Genomic DNA, 17,054 nt, shown 5'->3' on the forward strand with positions numbered 1-17,054 from the left:
AGCACCACTTTTTGTAGGATCATTTCACTAGGATTACCTTTATAATGGTGTTTTCTGTAATATGTATGTGTATGTATAAATTATTTCAGGTAGTTACCAAGTAAATAACCACAAGCAGCAAATATGAACACAGAAGTGAAGATGAAGTGTAAATGTAGGTCATACATAGTTAGTAAAGTGACTTCCTCAACATCAGCTCCTTAGGTCATAACATTCAAGTTTGTATCTCGACAAAACCTCATGAACCTTTAGGTTTCATAAGTAGTTGAGAAACCTAATGTCAAATCCTGAATGACAGAGTTTATTATCCCACTCACAGATGTTATAATAAATACCATTATTTAACTGGAGTCATATGCTATTTATTAAACTATAAATGAATACAGGATTACACCAAAAACTTTTGGGATAAACCCACTCCTTGTAAAAGTCACTAAATTATGGTGATCATACGTCTCATACTTTTCAAATATGGTCATGGTCCATTAATAAAATTAGAATTTAATTTCACAAGGACTATCCCAGCATCAAAAGTATTTCAAATTATGTTTAAGACATGTAAATTGATAGTGCATATAAAAAGTTTTCTTCTTTAGTATTTGCTTTTCTTACTCCTAAAACCCTCATTATGTTCTGCTTTAAACAGACATGCCTCACAGTTTACAAAGCTTTTTTACACGCATTATCTTAGCAACTCTATGATGTAGAATCCATTAAGAATAGGTTTAGAAAAGCAGTACAGTATTGCAGAAGCAACACAATCAGAGGACCTGGGGTTCCATCTTGGCTTTTACTAGCTGTGGGACCTCGGAGAAATCTGGCTAAAATCATGAAACAAAAAAAAGTAAAACCAGTACTACTGTTTTTAAAAAGTCTATGTAAAATAGTTCACCTACCACAACTTTGAATCACCTAACCTAAATGATAAGCCTGGTGAATTAAAAAAATTCAAAATACCAATAGTTTAAACATAGGCTAAAAGAGAAAGGTCATGAGAAAAATTGTCAGCAGAGAAGAGGTAAGTCTCTGACAATATAATAATTCTGCTCCCTGACATATTTATACCTAATTGTACAACTACAAAATAAGATATGTGTGCCATCTCAGAGAATAACAATCATATCTGCTGAAGTCAATGGAATGAAAACAAAATAAATTCTCAATACTGTAACTGATCCCATTTATTTAAGTAAAATTTGCTTTACACACAGTCCTATATTTGAAAAGTTACGTGAAACAAATTCTTCAGATTTTTTAAAGTGCTTTCAACTTTGTAAAATGTCTTAACTCTTAAGTCATTCTTCCCCCAAATCATGTAACATAAGGAAACAGCTACAGTCCCATTACAAAAAACCCAAACACCCAAAACAGACACAGAGAGGCCAGGTCACCTGCTTTTAAGAGAAATGTAAAGCAGATGGTCCTTCAAATGGCAGAGCATTAAACATGCTGAATCCCCAATACAAGAGAAGTAAAATTGTAAAGAAGCAAGTCACAGGAAAGGCAGTATGATGTGGGACAAATATGGAAATAAGTAAGGAAATGTGGGTTTAATATATTATTGAATATTTATGAAAGCTTGGGCTATGTCCTTTCTGAATCTTGTTTCCTATCCATAAATAAGAGAGATGCTTGCCAAAGACTGTTAGTATGTACCATAGATTTTGATTTTTAATAATTCATCACATTAATAATATCCTCTTTAGTTCTCAAAATCAGATTTCATATATATATATAGCATCTAGACCGATACCATATACACAGTATATATTCATTAAGTATTTCGGGAATAGGTAAATGAATGAAATAGGTGTCCTACATTTACATGTATATGAAACCAAAATTAATACCTTCTGTTTATATCCATTCAGTTATACAAGAAATAAATATTAAGTGTCTATCATATAACAGGAACTAGGCACACAACACTTCCAAGAACTAGACAGACTAACCAGGTCCCCTCCTCTTATGAAACCTACATTTAAGGAGAGTCAAATAATAATAAAAAATAAAAATTATTACAAATAACGAATTATTATAAATTCTCACAAATGCTATGAAAGAAGCAAAAAAACCTTTTTTAAATAATAAAAAAGGAGGGGCCTATTTTATTTATTTTTTAACAGAGAGTACACGCTGTGCACACAAACAGGGAGGGGTGCGGGAGACAGAGGGAGAGGGACTAGCAGGCTCCCTGCTGAGCAGGGCACCAGATGAGGGGCTTGATCCCAGGATCATGACCTAAGCCAAAAGCAGATACATAATCAAATGAGCTACCCAGGCCCCCTGAGAAGGTCTATTTTAGATAAGACAATTGGGAAGTCCTTTTGGAAGAGGTGACAAGTGAGCTGAGACTATAAAGATGTCAATGAATAAGCCATATGAAAAGCTAAGAAAAGAGTATTTTAAGCCGATAAAAAGAAATATAAGTACAAAGGGAAGGGGAGGGAAAAGGCTTAATATGCCTTGGGAAGGAAATTAAGAGAGGCCAGTATAGCTGGTGCCTAATAAGTAAAGGGAAAGAGTGATAGAGAGGAAGGGATAGAGATGAAGTTGGGAGATTTAGGCAGTCTGTTGATCATGAAAGGCCCCACAGGCCCATTAAAAACTTTTAAATTTATTAATGGGGGAGCAGAATGGAAAAGTGAAGTAAAAGTCCACCTCAATAATATCACTAGGAATAAACCCAACTATTTCTATGTTTATGGCTTGGAATACAGAATACAGAAGAGAGTATAGTAAACCCAGCGGAAGCAATTAAGTTGGTTTATAACTTCTCTGGAGCCCTGTATATGCCACATTCTCTTCTGATAATAGACTTTCTGAGTCACAGGGATGGATCTGTGACCAGCTGAGCCCATCAGAGTAACCCTCCCAACCGCCAACACACCCAGCCCAGGGATAAGTCCAGAGCCATAGCCTTGCAGCTCCAAAAGAAAATCTTGCCACAAAGAAAACTCCAGGCTGAGATAGATTCACTAGTAAATTTCATCAAACATTTAAGGAAGGAATGACACTAAGCCTGTACAAATTCTTTTAGCAGACAGTAAAAGGGACATTTCCCAACTCATTCAATGGGGCCAAAGACATCTCGAGAAAAGAAAACTAAAGATATTCTTCACAAGCATAATACAAAAATCCTCAACAGAATAAATCCAGCAATATATCAAAAGGATAATAAATATATCATGACAAAGTGGGGTTTATTCTAGGAATCAAATTTGCTTTTTTTATTTTTTATTTTATTTTTTTATTTAAAAAAAATTTTTGTTTTTTTTTTAAAGATTTTATTTATTTATTTGTGAGAGAGAGAGAGTGAGAGCGAGCACAGGCAGACAGAGTGGAAGGCAGAGTCAGAGGGAGAAGCAGGCTCCCTGTGGAGTAAGGAGCCCGATATGGGACTCGATCCCAGGACGCTGGGATCATGACCTGAGCCGAAGGCAGCTGCTTAACCAACTGAGCCACCCAGGCGTCCCCAAATTTGCTTTAATGTTTGAAAATAATCAATGTAATTCACCATATTACAGCAATGAAGGAAAAAAAGTGATCACTTTAATAGATCCAAAACAAGACATGAAAAAGTTCAACCCTATCCATGACGAAAACTTTAAGCAAGAGAGAGCCTAAAAGCAGTAACATTTCAGTGGCAATAAGCACAATTAGCACCCATTCTCTGAGCAATGAGCTGAACCATTCTCCCAAAACAGGGAATAATGCTGCTTGGAGAAGTGGTTAATTCCAGGGCTGAGGCACAGAAAATACAAGAGCCATGAAAACTGTGTGGTAAAGAACTGCAAAGAAAGTGACCAAAAAAAGAAAGGGCATGTCAAATGACAGAAGCTAAGGGAAGGCGCTCCCACTGGCCAAAGTTGGAAAAATGTGAACAATAAAATAATGCTAGTATTGGATTATAACCCAAAGTATAAAATATTCATGAGTCTACACTGATAAATAAATAATTAAATAAAATAAATGATGGAGAAGAGGCCTCAGAGAATCTCAACTATTAAATGTACAAGGACCGATGTATAGAAAATCGCCAGTAGGAAAACCCAGGAATACCTGGAGAAGCAAGATTCACTAGGGAATACTAAAATTAGTGGAAAAAGTTTGCAGAGAAACAGGTATTTGCAGTTTCAAAGCATCTTCCCCTATATTCATTAATTACAAAGGGAAACAATTTTAGAGCCGAGAAACGTGACAAACACCACTTTAAGCAAACTAGATTAACATTATCATTAAGACATACTGACATGATATACACCTGATATGATGCTCCAAGAAGGGCCCAACATCACCCGATGGTATTCATGCCAAAACTGCATAAGGTCAGGATCATAACAGTTTAAGAGAAGTGGTTATTTTTGTAGAATGTCCCTTAACTTGGGTTTGTCTGACACTTTCTCTTGACAAATTAAGGTAAGGCAATTTTGTCACAGATCTCAGGAGACTATGGAGACATGATTAAATGCAACATAGGAGCCTGATCTAAATCCTGTAACATAAAAAGAACATTAGTGGAAGACCTGGTAAATAAAGTCTGTAGTTTAGTTAATATTATTGTTAATATTTAGTTAATATTATTAATAATATTATTGTATGATAATTTGCTGGATTTGATAGTTGTAATAAGGTTCTATAAAACATTAACATTAGGAAAACTGGTTGAAGGGTATACAAAAATTCCCTGTACTATTTGTGTAATTCCTCTAAAGCTAAAATTATTTCAAAATAAAAAACTAAAAAACCCAATCACAAAAAAAGCAACTCTTGGTAAACAGGAAGAAAGGGTTCTTCCTCAACCTGATTAAGGGCATGTAAAAAACCTGTCAATATTGAACGATAAAGTCTCCTTAAGTACAAAACAGGATGAAAATATTTGCACTAACTGCCTCTATCCAGCATTGTGCTGGAAGTTTTACCCAGTGCAATGAGGAAAGGGATAAAAGGAAAACAGATCAGAAAGGGAGAAATAAACTACATTCTTGGGTAATAACATATACATGGAAAATCCCAAAAGATTTACCAAGAAATTACTATACAATAAGTAAATTTAGTAAGGTCATAGGATGACATTATATATAATAATCAATTATTTTCCATACTAGACAAAATAATTAAAAAATTAAAATTTTTAAATTCCATTTATAATCACATCCCTAAAGAGGAAATATTTAAAGATAAATTCAACGTAATTTGTGTAAGGCCTGCATGGTGAAAACCATAATGTGTTACAAGAAGTAAAGGGAGACCTAAATAAATAGAAAAACATATCATGTTTCTAAGTTGGAAGATTTGCTATTGTTAACATGGCAATTCTCCCCATATGGTTCTAGAGATTCAATGTAATCCTATTTAAAATGCCAGGAGGTTTTGTTTTTTTTTTTTTTTTCCACAAGCTAGTTATAAAATTTATATGGCAATGCAAAGGACGTGGAAGAGCTGAACAATTCTGAAAATACAAAACAAAGTTAGAAGACCTGCATTACCTCATTTCAAGACTTAAAATAAAGCTACAGTTAAGCTATTGGCATAAGGATGGACCTATGCAGGTCAACGGAACAGAATAGGGTTCAGAAATAAATCTTTTCTCAACAAAAGGTGCCAAAATAATTCAGTGGGGGAAGGAGTAGTGTCTTTTCAACAAACAGTGCTGAAACAACACAATATCCATGTGATAAATGAACGGATCCCTTCACTCAATTAGACATAAAAATGAAGTAAAAATACTAAGACTGTAAAACTTCTGTTAGAAAACAAAGGGCAAAATATTTGCAAACTTAGGTGAAGATTTCTTACACTGAAAATAAATGAACCATAAAAGAAAAACTTCATAAAATGTAAAACATCTGCTCTTTTGGAAGTCACCATAATGAAAATGAAAAGGTAAGTCACAGCTTTAAAGAACATATTTGTAAAACCTCTAACAAAGAATTTGTATTCAGGATACAGAAAGATCTTTTAAAACTCAATAATTGAGTAAGAAAAACAAAACTAAACAAAACTCAACTGTAAAAAGACAAATAAACCAATTGAAAAAAGGGCAAAATATATGAACAGACATTTCACTAAAGATAAATAAATGGCTGATAAGCACTTGAAAGGATGCTTATCATTGGTCAGCAGAGAAGTGCAAATTCAAACCACAATGAGATACAATTACATACTTACTAGACTAGCTAAAACAGAAGGAATGACAGTATCAAATGCTGCCAAGGATTTAAAGCAACTGAAACTCTCAATATGGGATTGTCAGGAATGTAAAAATGATAAAACCACTTAAAAACATCTCACAGTTTCCTATAAAATGAAACAAACTTACACCTGCCATTAGAACCCAACAATACAACTCCTAGGTAATTACTCAAGAGAAATGAAAACATAGAGCCAGATGAAATTTTGTCTATGAACTAGCTTTCGTGGTAATAGCCCAAAACTAAAACATTAACCTAAATATCCACCAATGGGTGAATATATAAACATATTGAGGTATATCATACAATAGCAATATACTCAGTGACAGAAAGGAACTGACTACTGAAACACAAAGCAAAAACAAACAGATGAATCTTAGCAACCCTATCCTAAGTGAAAGAAGTAGACATTGTATGAATTCATTTATATGAAATTCTGAAAAAGGTAATCTACAATGGCAGAAAGCAGGTGAGCAGTTGCCTGGGATTGGGGGCAAGAATCAATTACATAAGGGCATAAAACTTTCTTGGGGTGATAGCAATGTTCTGTATTTTAACTATAATGGGCAATTAAACGAGTGTGTGTGTGTGTGTGTGTGTGTGCGCGTGTTGCGCGCGCCCACGCGTGCATGTAAACGTATATATACATGTTTGTTATAACCACACCGTTTAAAAGTAAAGAATGAGAGACGGGTCACAAATGTAAAACTTCCTTAAGGAAAAAAAAAAAAAAGAACTTTAAAGTAGAAAACTAATTCAGATACTTCTTTCAAAAAGGAATATATAAAAGAACAATGAAAGAGAATGGTTAAATAAAGGAAGAAAGAGAAATTAATCTAAATAGCAAGCAGAGAGTTCAGAGAAATGCAGCTACACTATAGCCCAGTAAAAACCAAATAGCTGCAAGCTTGACACTAATTCAAAGTCAGCCATCTTCCTCTGACTGATGTATTGAAAACAAACTCAGAGAAAGACGAGTCAAAATGAAAGCTACCTTATCCACAGAAAGAGAAATTACTGCCCTTCAGAAAATAGTTAGCAAGCTAACAACATTAACTTTTTTTTTTTTTTTAAGATTTAGTTATTTATTTGACAGAGAGAGACTCGGCAAGAGTAGGAATACAGGCCGGGGGAGTGGGAGAGGGAGAAGCATGCTTCCTGCTGAGCCTGATGCAAGCAGGGCTTGATCCCACGACCCTGGGATTATTACCCAAGCAGAAGGCAGACACTTAACAATTGAGCCACCCAGGCGCCCTGCAACAATTAAGTTTAAAGACAAAAAGTATTAACGGGGGGGGGGGGGCCCTGGGTGGCTCAGTGGGTTAAGCCGCTGCCTTCGGCTCAGGTCATGATCTCAGGGTGCTGTGATCGAGTCCCGCATCGGGCTCTCTGCTTGGCAGGGAGCCTGCTTCCCTCTCTCTCTCTCTCTGCCTGCCTCTCCATCTACTTGTGATTTCTCTCTGTCAAATAAATAAATAAAATCTTTAAAAAAAAAAAAAAAGTATTAACGGGAACTGGTAAAAACAATTACAAAGTTAGGCTTTTGTTTTCCTTTTACAGTTTGGCATTCATTTATAAAAACTGTTTTATTCTTCCTCAAGGCAAAAATATGTACTTTTGAAACAAGCTGTAGAAATTTACATTATCATATAAAATGTTAAAAAAATTTTTTTTTTAAAAATCAGATAAAAAATCAATGCAATGTACAAAATCACGCTTGTTACCTCAGTAACTGGGTATTAAAAACTTTTATCCATGAAAGACCAAAATAAAAATTACCCTAGCAGCAAATCTGGCCTACTAATTACAAATGAACTATATAATCTATAATCACTATAAGTTTCTATATAATCACTTTTAGGTTAATTTAGCTACTACTACTTTATGCTTCTTTTGCTTAGCTGTTTAACCTATGTTTTCTCTAATGAAAATATATCCCTTATATTAAAAAAAAATCTATTACTGGAGAATTTTTACCTATCTTGGCATAAACTTTAAAAAAATCAAAATATCAGTGCTACTGAGGGCACTGGGGAATGTTTATACATATGCCACAAATGGGACTCCAGCAAACCTTTAGAGGGAAATTTGATAATAGCATATCAAAAGATTTACAAATGAATATATTCCAATTCTAGGAACTTATCATAAGGAAATAATTACAGATATTTGTAAAGACTTCAATATGTATAAAAGTAAAAACTGAATGTAATCCAAAAGGCCAACATTATGGAAATGGTTGTTACACCATGGATTATCTGTATCATGAAACAGATAAAAAAGAACAAATAAATTATCAAATAACATGCAAAAGACTTCCAATCTACTGATGAGTAAAAAATGGTTACAGAATCTGTTCTTACAATTGATTTCAATGGTCTCTTTTGTGTTATCCATACTTTCTAAATTGAGTGCTTTATTATAATGAGCACTTATAGTTTTTGTATGGAAAAAGTTCTGAAAAGATCTTGCCAATTCTTCCCCAAAGCACTTAGCCAATGACATAGGGATGACATTGAAAAAAACAGAAAAAGTTTTCCATATTATTTGTATACATATCATCCATCATTTTATTTTATCACCTAACAAATATTCATAATTTACATATAAAAGATTGATTTTTCCAAACTGCATTTGGAAGCTATGTTCTAATACTGAGACCAATGACTAAACCCTTGTTTTCAGTCCTGACAACTTCCCTAATTCATCAGAAGCTCATATTCCATTCAATTCTTCCTGTCTCCGTTTCTCTCTGTATAGAATGAGCACATACAAACTTTTTCACAATACTGAAAGGAATATATATAAAGTATATCATATATAAAACTGAGAAAAGTGGAAAACACCTTTTTGATTTCCAATATTCTCATTTTTATAACCCAAATTATTTGTTATATGCCCCTGAACAGATGTATTTTTTTCCCTGTAAAATGGACAATATAAAATTCCTGATGGGTTTTCTTTGAATTATTAAAACAAATACAAAACTGCAAATTTTCATACACAATTATAATAAGCAATATGTTTTAAAATAAACAAAGGATATTAACTTATATAATCACTCTGGTATACTCTTTGGCAACAAATTATTCTTGAGGTAATTCAACTACTGCATTTCTAATTTTTTAGTATCTTTTTAAGGCAACAGAGAAACACTGATGGAATCTAACCTTTATTTTGTGCTACTTGAGTATCTTACCCTTTAAATTTACTCTGTAACCAAAGAATGTATTAATATAGCTTTGGATGTAATGCAAAATTCTTTATTTTTTAAGTTTTTATCAAATAGAAAAAAACTACCAAAGCTCGTAGTAACTATAAACTAAACATACTTTAGGAAAGACTGCCCCCTTGTGCCAATCAATAACAGTCAACAGATTAAGAAAGAACACTAAGAACTATATCTAACATGAGAGGAACCCAGGCTTCTATTTTTAATTTTTTAAATTAAAAAAAAATTTTTTTAGGAGCCCTCCTTTTTTTTCAAATAGTAAATTACATTTCATTTCATTTACAGAGACCTTGGGGCAAAAAGGTGGTGTCTGGAAAAAGGTTTTGATTTTTCCATGTTCTGATTACAACACCTTATATACCTAAAGTGATAATCTTTAAAGAAAAATAAATTGAACAGTACACTAAGCTCATACAGACATGACTAATTAATGATATTCATCAACAAATATCAATATAATTTGTAACATTTATTTATAATGGATACTAGCTGCTCAAGGCCTTAGAGGCTATAGAGGTAAGTGACTTTCTGACCCTTAAGTTCTAAAAGAAAATATTAAGAAACCAGTAGCTTGCAGAGAAAAACATACACAAATAAGGGATAGAATATGGTGGCTTGTTCTAAAACACATATATAGTTCATCCAAGTCTTTAGGAATTTTCTTCTCAATTCTCAGGACATAGCAATTTCTCTGGCTGGCCTATTACTCTTTATAAAGCTTCTCAGCTTATATAAATGGTAACAGGCCATTCAAACATAAGTCATTATCAGCATCTTTACTACATAATCTACAGTAGTGAACAAATATATCAGAAGGATAGACTTGCTAAAGACATGAAACATTAAGGCAGTAAAAGATATAGTACAAGTAACAAGTGATGTGAATGTCAATTTTGGATGGTCGATAGCATAATATCTTTCCTAATTAACAGCTGAAACAGTTACAATTCCACTTCTACCAAACAGGGTCGTTAGAATTAAATAAGTTAGCACTGATAAAGCACTTGCTATAAAAAACACAAAATGTTTGTTATGTCAATAAAGGAATTAGTAAGTATGGGAAACTACACGGTATGTATGTATACAATAATACCTACTTTCGAAGGTGATCATGTTCTTTCAAAAATAGTTCAGTTCTTCTGTTGTTTACTCCAGACCCACTTTTATATGACCTAGAATAAAACAGAGAAAACGTAAGAACATTTCTGGCAGATACTGCAAAACAGAAGTAACTGACTCTAGTAATATCCAAAGCAAACAAACTGAGCCTCTCCATAATTTTGAATGAAGTTACAATGTTTGATCATTTTCATCTTCTAAAAATGACATACATAGTAAATAGATAAATAAAATTGCTTCTCTAATTTAGGGCTAGCTCTTTATTTTTTTTTCACCAGAATAATCTAATGTTTTAAACAAAAACATTACTTGTCTTTGTCTATTATTATTTTTGTCTATTATTATATCTTTATTTTTCCAAGTAGACATAAAAGTTTAAATTGATAACTACACAGCCCTTGGGGTAGGAAACTACTGCCATGGAATGTTTTCCTTCACAGTGGTATATGTAGTCTATCAACTAGAGCCTACAGAGTTAAAATGAAGCTTAAGACCTGCCAATTTTGGCATACTTAAGGATTTCTGTCTTGGTCTGCAGTAAATTTTACACAAAAATGCATTCTACCCTTACTATCAACACTTTCATGTTTCTACTCTTTACTCAAGGTAATAAGAACAAAAATAAAAAATTGAAGAAACTGCACATACACTAGAGTAAGACAAAAGAGGGTCATGCTGATAAAACTGAACTACTGGCTAAGAGGCAGTGCTCATTTGCAAAGCACAGAAGCAAAGAAAATCTCAGGTAGAGCAGCATGAGATAACCAAGGTCAAGCAGGACTCCCAAGACAGATGATATACCTTTTTTTTTTTTTTATAAAAGATTTTTTATTTGACACAGAGAGAGAGAGATCACAAGCAGGCAAAGAGGCAGGCAGAGAGAGAGGGTGAATCAGGCTTCCCACTGAGCAGAGAGCCTGATGTGGGGTTCAATCCCAGGATCCCGATATCATGACCTGAGCCGAAGGCAGAGGCTTAACCCACTGAGCCACCCAGGTGCCCCAGATGATTTACTTTTATTAAGATATATATATATATATATATATATATATATATATATATTTTTTTTTTTTTTTTAGGGCTCCTGGGTGGCTCAGTGGGTTAAGCCTCTGCCTTTGGCTCAGGTCATGATCCCGGGGTCCTGGGATGGAGTCCCATGTTAGGCTCTCTGCTCAGCAGGGAGCCTGCTTCCCCCTCTCTGCCTGCCTGCCTCTGCCTGCTTGTGATCTCTCTCTGTCAAATAAATAAATAAAATGAAAAAAAAAAAAAAAAAAGATTTTATTTTAAGCAATGGCCACACCCAACATGGGGCTTGATGTCACAACTCCAAGATCAAGAGTCATGCACTCCTCTGACTGAACCAGGCAGGCATCCTGAAAACAGGTAATCTAGATTTAAATCTATATTCCCATCATTAACTAGTCAGTTAACCTTAGACAAATCTCATAATACCCAGTTTTATAAAATGGTACTAATAATTTCTATCTGTACCAAAAGATTATATGAAACCCGAAAAGAGATAATACATGGAAAAGTAGTGTACAATTGCAAAGAACTTTAAAATGTTAGTTATTACTACTATATCTCATCTCACTAATCTTATTCTGCTTTGTATTATATTAATTTGAATATATGTCTTACTCCCCTCTAGCACCTAGATTATAAAGTGTTTTTTTCTTTTTTTTCTTTTTTTTTTTTAATTTTAATTTTATTTATTTATTTGACAGAGAGAAATCACAAGTAGATGGAGAGGCAGGCAGAGAGAGAGAGAGAGAGAGAGAGGGAAGCAGGCTCCCTGCTGAGCAGAGAGCCCGATGCGGGACTCGATCCCAGGACCCTGAGATCATGACCTGAGCCGAAGGCAGCGGCCTAACCCACTGAGCCACCCAGGCGCCCCTGTTTTTTTCTTTTTTAAAGATTTTACTTATTTATTTGACAGAGAGAGATCACAAGTAGGCAGAGAGGCAGGTAGAGAGAGAGAGGGAAGCAGGCTCCCTGCTGAGCAGAGAGCCCAATGCAGGGCTCGATCCCAGAACTCTGGGATCATGACCCAAGCCGAAGGCTTAACCCACTGAGCCACCCAGGAGCCCTGTAGCACCTAGATTATAAACTCCTGTTGGGCTAAGTTGGTCTTTTCATTTCAAGCCTCTACTGTGCCTGATCTAGAGTCTTACTCATGGCTGTTAATCAGGAAATAGTTTAATGAATGGATGAAACCTGTTTCTTTTATGACTGTTTTTCAGAAAGCAAGTTATTACAGTGGACTATATTCTAACAATTCCCACAAATTTAGGGGTAACAAAATGCCAGTATAGGCTGTCCCCTATACTGGTTCTCAATGTATACCTGAAAATACATACACAAATAGTCTGCACAGATATTAAACAAAAGACTTACATGTTCCTGAGAACTAAAAATATTACAAAATATCTAATTATGGCAGAAATTTTTTTTTAGTCCTTCATGCTTCACTAAGTACATAAGACTAAACATTAAATAAATAGAACAATAAAAACTAATTTACCAAGATAATTTTTAGGGGAAGGAACATAACTTTGATGGCTAGATAATCCTTGATTAGTTTTGAGCAAAAATTTTGAATGCAGTGAATATGAAATTATTTCTTTTGCAAAAGTCTTACTTTGTAACAAAATAAAACTTTTCTAGGAAAATGTTTCAAGAGTACCCATGACACATATCAGTTTATGATACGGTAATGTGTATCACAGCTATGTTTATGAAACACAGTAATTACTTATGAAACAGTAAGTATCATACATTTATCATAAGTGAGACAATGATAGGCATCATTAGATGGTCCAAAAATGAAAGTCTTCAGTTTTAATTAGATGCTCAATGGATTTAACTTATTGTGTTCAGTTGTGAAAAATGCTTTTTTTTTTTTTTAAGATTTTATTTATTTATTTGAAAGACAGAGAGAGAGAGAGAGAGAGAGGGAGTCGGGGAAGAAGAAGAGGGACAAGCTGACTCTGTGCTGAGCACGGAGCCCAACAGGAGCTCCAACCCACAACCCGAGACGTGACCTGAGCTGAAATCAAGAGTTGGACACTCAAATGACTGAGCCACTCAGGTGTCCCATGAAAAAAAATTTAAATGTCCATATGAAACATCAGAATGCATTATTGAAGGTGAGGTAAAGGGATGAAGAACAAATTTTTAAAGTTATGGATTGAGATTAGCATAAAAACACTGGAAGTTCTTAAATAATTTGACGTACGCTATTAAGTCTGAATAAGACCTGGAAAGCACGATATTTCAAATTCCAGAGAAATAAAGATTACTTTAAATATATTATATATATATATGTTACCTAAAAAATTACTCCATATATATAAAACTGTTAAGAAAGAGGGTAGGGGGGTAGCTGGTAAATCAGAAAGAGAAACACAGAGAGCTTCAGTTATTGGCAATATCATTATTAAGGTGGGTGGTAGGAGATCAGAGAAAAACTCAGAAGATAGCATCTAAGCTGGATTCTGAATTAATACAGTAGAGTCAAGGCTGGCAGGAGCCAATGATAAAATGAGGAGAAGCTAGAGAAGACCAGCAAAGTAGATTAGATTCAGCAATGTTTAAAGAACAGTGAAATGAGAATTAGAGAATTCTCTACAAAATTAGAATCAGAAACCCTGAAATCTAAATTATGGTTCTGCTACTCAATTTACATTTAATCATAGATATGGTCTAAGTCTAAATATGAGTAAACATCCTACAAAATAACATAAAAGATAACTTACTCAATATCCTTTCGTACTGATCCCATGAGATTCTCCCTTTCCCGTATTGCCATAAAGTTTGCTTTGGTTTTATGGAATTCATGTGTATAATCCTGCAATAAATCAACATCCAATCTCAACATAAGCTCATGTTTTCCTCTTACTGAACGATTAGATATTGTCATCATATTATAAATGTCTGTCAGGAAAACTGCTATTTAAGAATCAAACAGTCAAGAAGTAAAAATAACATTATAATCCGTTTCCCCAAGAGTGACCAGCTTCTTTCAAATGAAAACAATTCAGTGTTAGGGTAACAGACCACTAAATCACTATCCTTTGTATCTTCTAGTACTTTGTCTTGTGGGACAGAATTATTAAGAAAAAAAAAAAAATAAGATAAAATGATTCCAAATAGCCTAGGATAAAATTTGAGGGGATCTCTCTACTTATTAGTGTATACCCAATGGGGCTTATTTTCAAATTTCATCTTTTTGGAATTCCCACAGAAATTTAATTCCTAAACCAGTCAAAGGAAGAACAGAACCAAAAGAATTGTAAAGAAAAAGTAATCTTCAGATATTTCCCTTTCTTTTTCTACTACCATACTTTTAAGAGATTAAGGAATATTCATTACTTTTTAAAATTCAGAGATGTGTATAGAGAAGATAAAAATCATAATCCCATCTCCCAGAAAGCCCTTACTGCCCCTTTAAACACGAAATATAAATGAACATGAAGAGAATACTAAAAGTGCACCAAAAGGGACAAAAACAAAAACCACCCTGCTCTACAGCTCATAACTCCCTTCACTTTCTTTTATTTTCTTTCAGGAACTGTGTTTCTGTATATACAAACTTCCTATTATTTCTTTGATTTATGCTAAAGAAATCAAACTACAGCTGATCCTTGAAAAACAGATTTGAAATGCAAAGGTCCACAAATATGTGGATTTTTCTTACAGTACAGTTCTGCAAATACATTTTCCTTATAATTTTTTTTTTAAGATTTTTTTTATTTGACAGAGAGAGACACAGCAAGAGATGGAACACAAGCAGGGGGAGTGGGAAGGGGAGAAGCAGGCTTCCCGCTGAGCAGGGAGCCCAATGTGGGGCTCGATCCCAGGACCCTGAGATCATGACATGAGCCAAAGGCATACGCTTAATGACTGAGCCACCCAGGCGCCCTTCCTTGTAATTTTTAGGTAACATTTCTTTTCTCTACCTTATTTTATCGTAAGAATACAGTATGTAATATGTATAACATACAAAATATGTGTTAACCAACTGTTTATGCCAGGCTATAGTCAGTTGTAGGCTATTAGTACTTAAGTTTTTAGGAGTCAAAGTTATATGCAAATTTTCGACTGCACAGGAGTGGAGAGGCAGGGTGTCAGCACCCCCAATCATCACATTGTTCAAGGGTCAGTTGTACTTTGCTATATACCTTCTTTTCAGTAGTTCATAAGGTATCAAGCAATCTTTTCATATTAACAAACAGAAATCTACATTCTTTTTAACAGCTGTATAGAATTCTATCTTATGACTGTCATAGTTTTGTCAATTCCCTACCAGTAAACATTTTAGTTATTTTGTTGTTTTTAAAAAATGCTGTTTAAAAAATAAACATTCTTGTATATATATTTTACTGACTCTTTCTCTTTTTAAAGTGTGTTTAAAGAGTAAATGCCTAACAGATGAAGTGGATCAAAGAATCTTACATTTAAATTTTGATAGTGCTAAACTGCCTTCTAAAAAGACGACCAATTTATGTTCCCAGCAACATAGTGAACGAGGGCCCATTTTTCTATTATCTTGTAATGTGCTAGAGATATTTCAATAGTTGCTATTCTGACAGGTGAAAAATCCTACCTCATTTTGATTAGTATAGTATAGTTTTGGCATGTGGAGGAACATCTTTTTATGGTTTTGGTCATTTTCTATAAGCAGCCAGTTCATATCCTTTGCCCATTTTCTTATTAGGTTATCTTTTTATCTCTATTATTTCTCTGTACACTAAGCAAATCAGACATTTGTTATAGTTTTTCTGCTATTAAGTATTGTTTAGAAATGTATAATTTTTTTAAAAAGATTTTATGTATTTATTTGACAGAGACCAAGCTGGGGGAGAGGGAGAAGCAGGCTCCCCAGTGAGCAAAGAGCCTGACATGGGCCTCAACCCCAGGACCCTGGGAGCATGACCAAAGCAGATGATTAATTGAGCCACCCTGGCTCCCCTAGAAAGGTCTAATTTCTAAAATGTATAATTTTACTCATGCTTTATTTTGAACTTCTATAGTTTATTTTTCTACATATAAATCTTTGTCCGTTTGGAATTTATTCTGGATGTGAGGATTGAGACAGAAATTCAAATTTGTTCCTCCTGGTCTCTCCCTCTTTTCTCTCCCCTGCAACCACCACCAGCCACATAATTAGTCAATTATTATTACAGGCCTACTTAATTTATGATACTCTGTTTCCCAATGATCTAAAATACCACCTCTAGGGGCACCTGAGTAGTGCCTTCGGCTCAGGTGGGATTGAGGCCCACATCCAGTACTCTGCTCACTGGGGGGCCTGCTTCTCTCTCTGCTGTTTCCCCTGCTTATACTCTCTCTCTGTCTCTCTGTGCCAAATGAATAAATAAATACATAAATAAAATCTTTAAAAAAAAACTTAATAATAAATAAAGTAAGATAGCACCTTTATCAGAAACTTAATTTCCATGTGAACTCTGTTCTGTTCTATTGGTATATTTTTTTCCTCCAGAATC

General features: G+C 34.3%; 1 protein-coding gene across 5 annotated transcripts in view; it reads right to left on the bottom strand.

Moving 5' to 3' along the window:
* Window positions 1-17,054, bottom strand: part of GOSR1 (golgi SNAP receptor complex member 1) — a 57,771-nt gene that overhangs the window by 30,165 nt on the left and 10,552 nt on the right. For all 5 annotated transcript variants that reach the window (XM_082707251.1, XM_082707253.1, XM_082707250.1 and 2 more), the window contains exons 5-6: window positions 14,304-14,395; window positions 10,524-10,598 (exon numbers count right to left, since the gene is read on the bottom strand). In XM_082707251.1, coding sequence (XP_082563377.1) covers window positions 10,524-10,598; window positions 14,304-14,395 — 167 coding nt within the window. The remainder of the gene's footprint in view (window positions 1-10,523; window positions 10,599-14,303; window positions 14,396-17,054) is intronic.

This window comes from Mustela nivalis (genome assembly GCF_964662115.1).
Source record: "Mustela nivalis genome assembly, chromosome: 17".
Classification (NCBI taxonomy): domain Eukaryota; kingdom Metazoa; phylum Chordata; class Mammalia; order Carnivora; family Mustelidae; genus Mustela; species Mustela nivalis.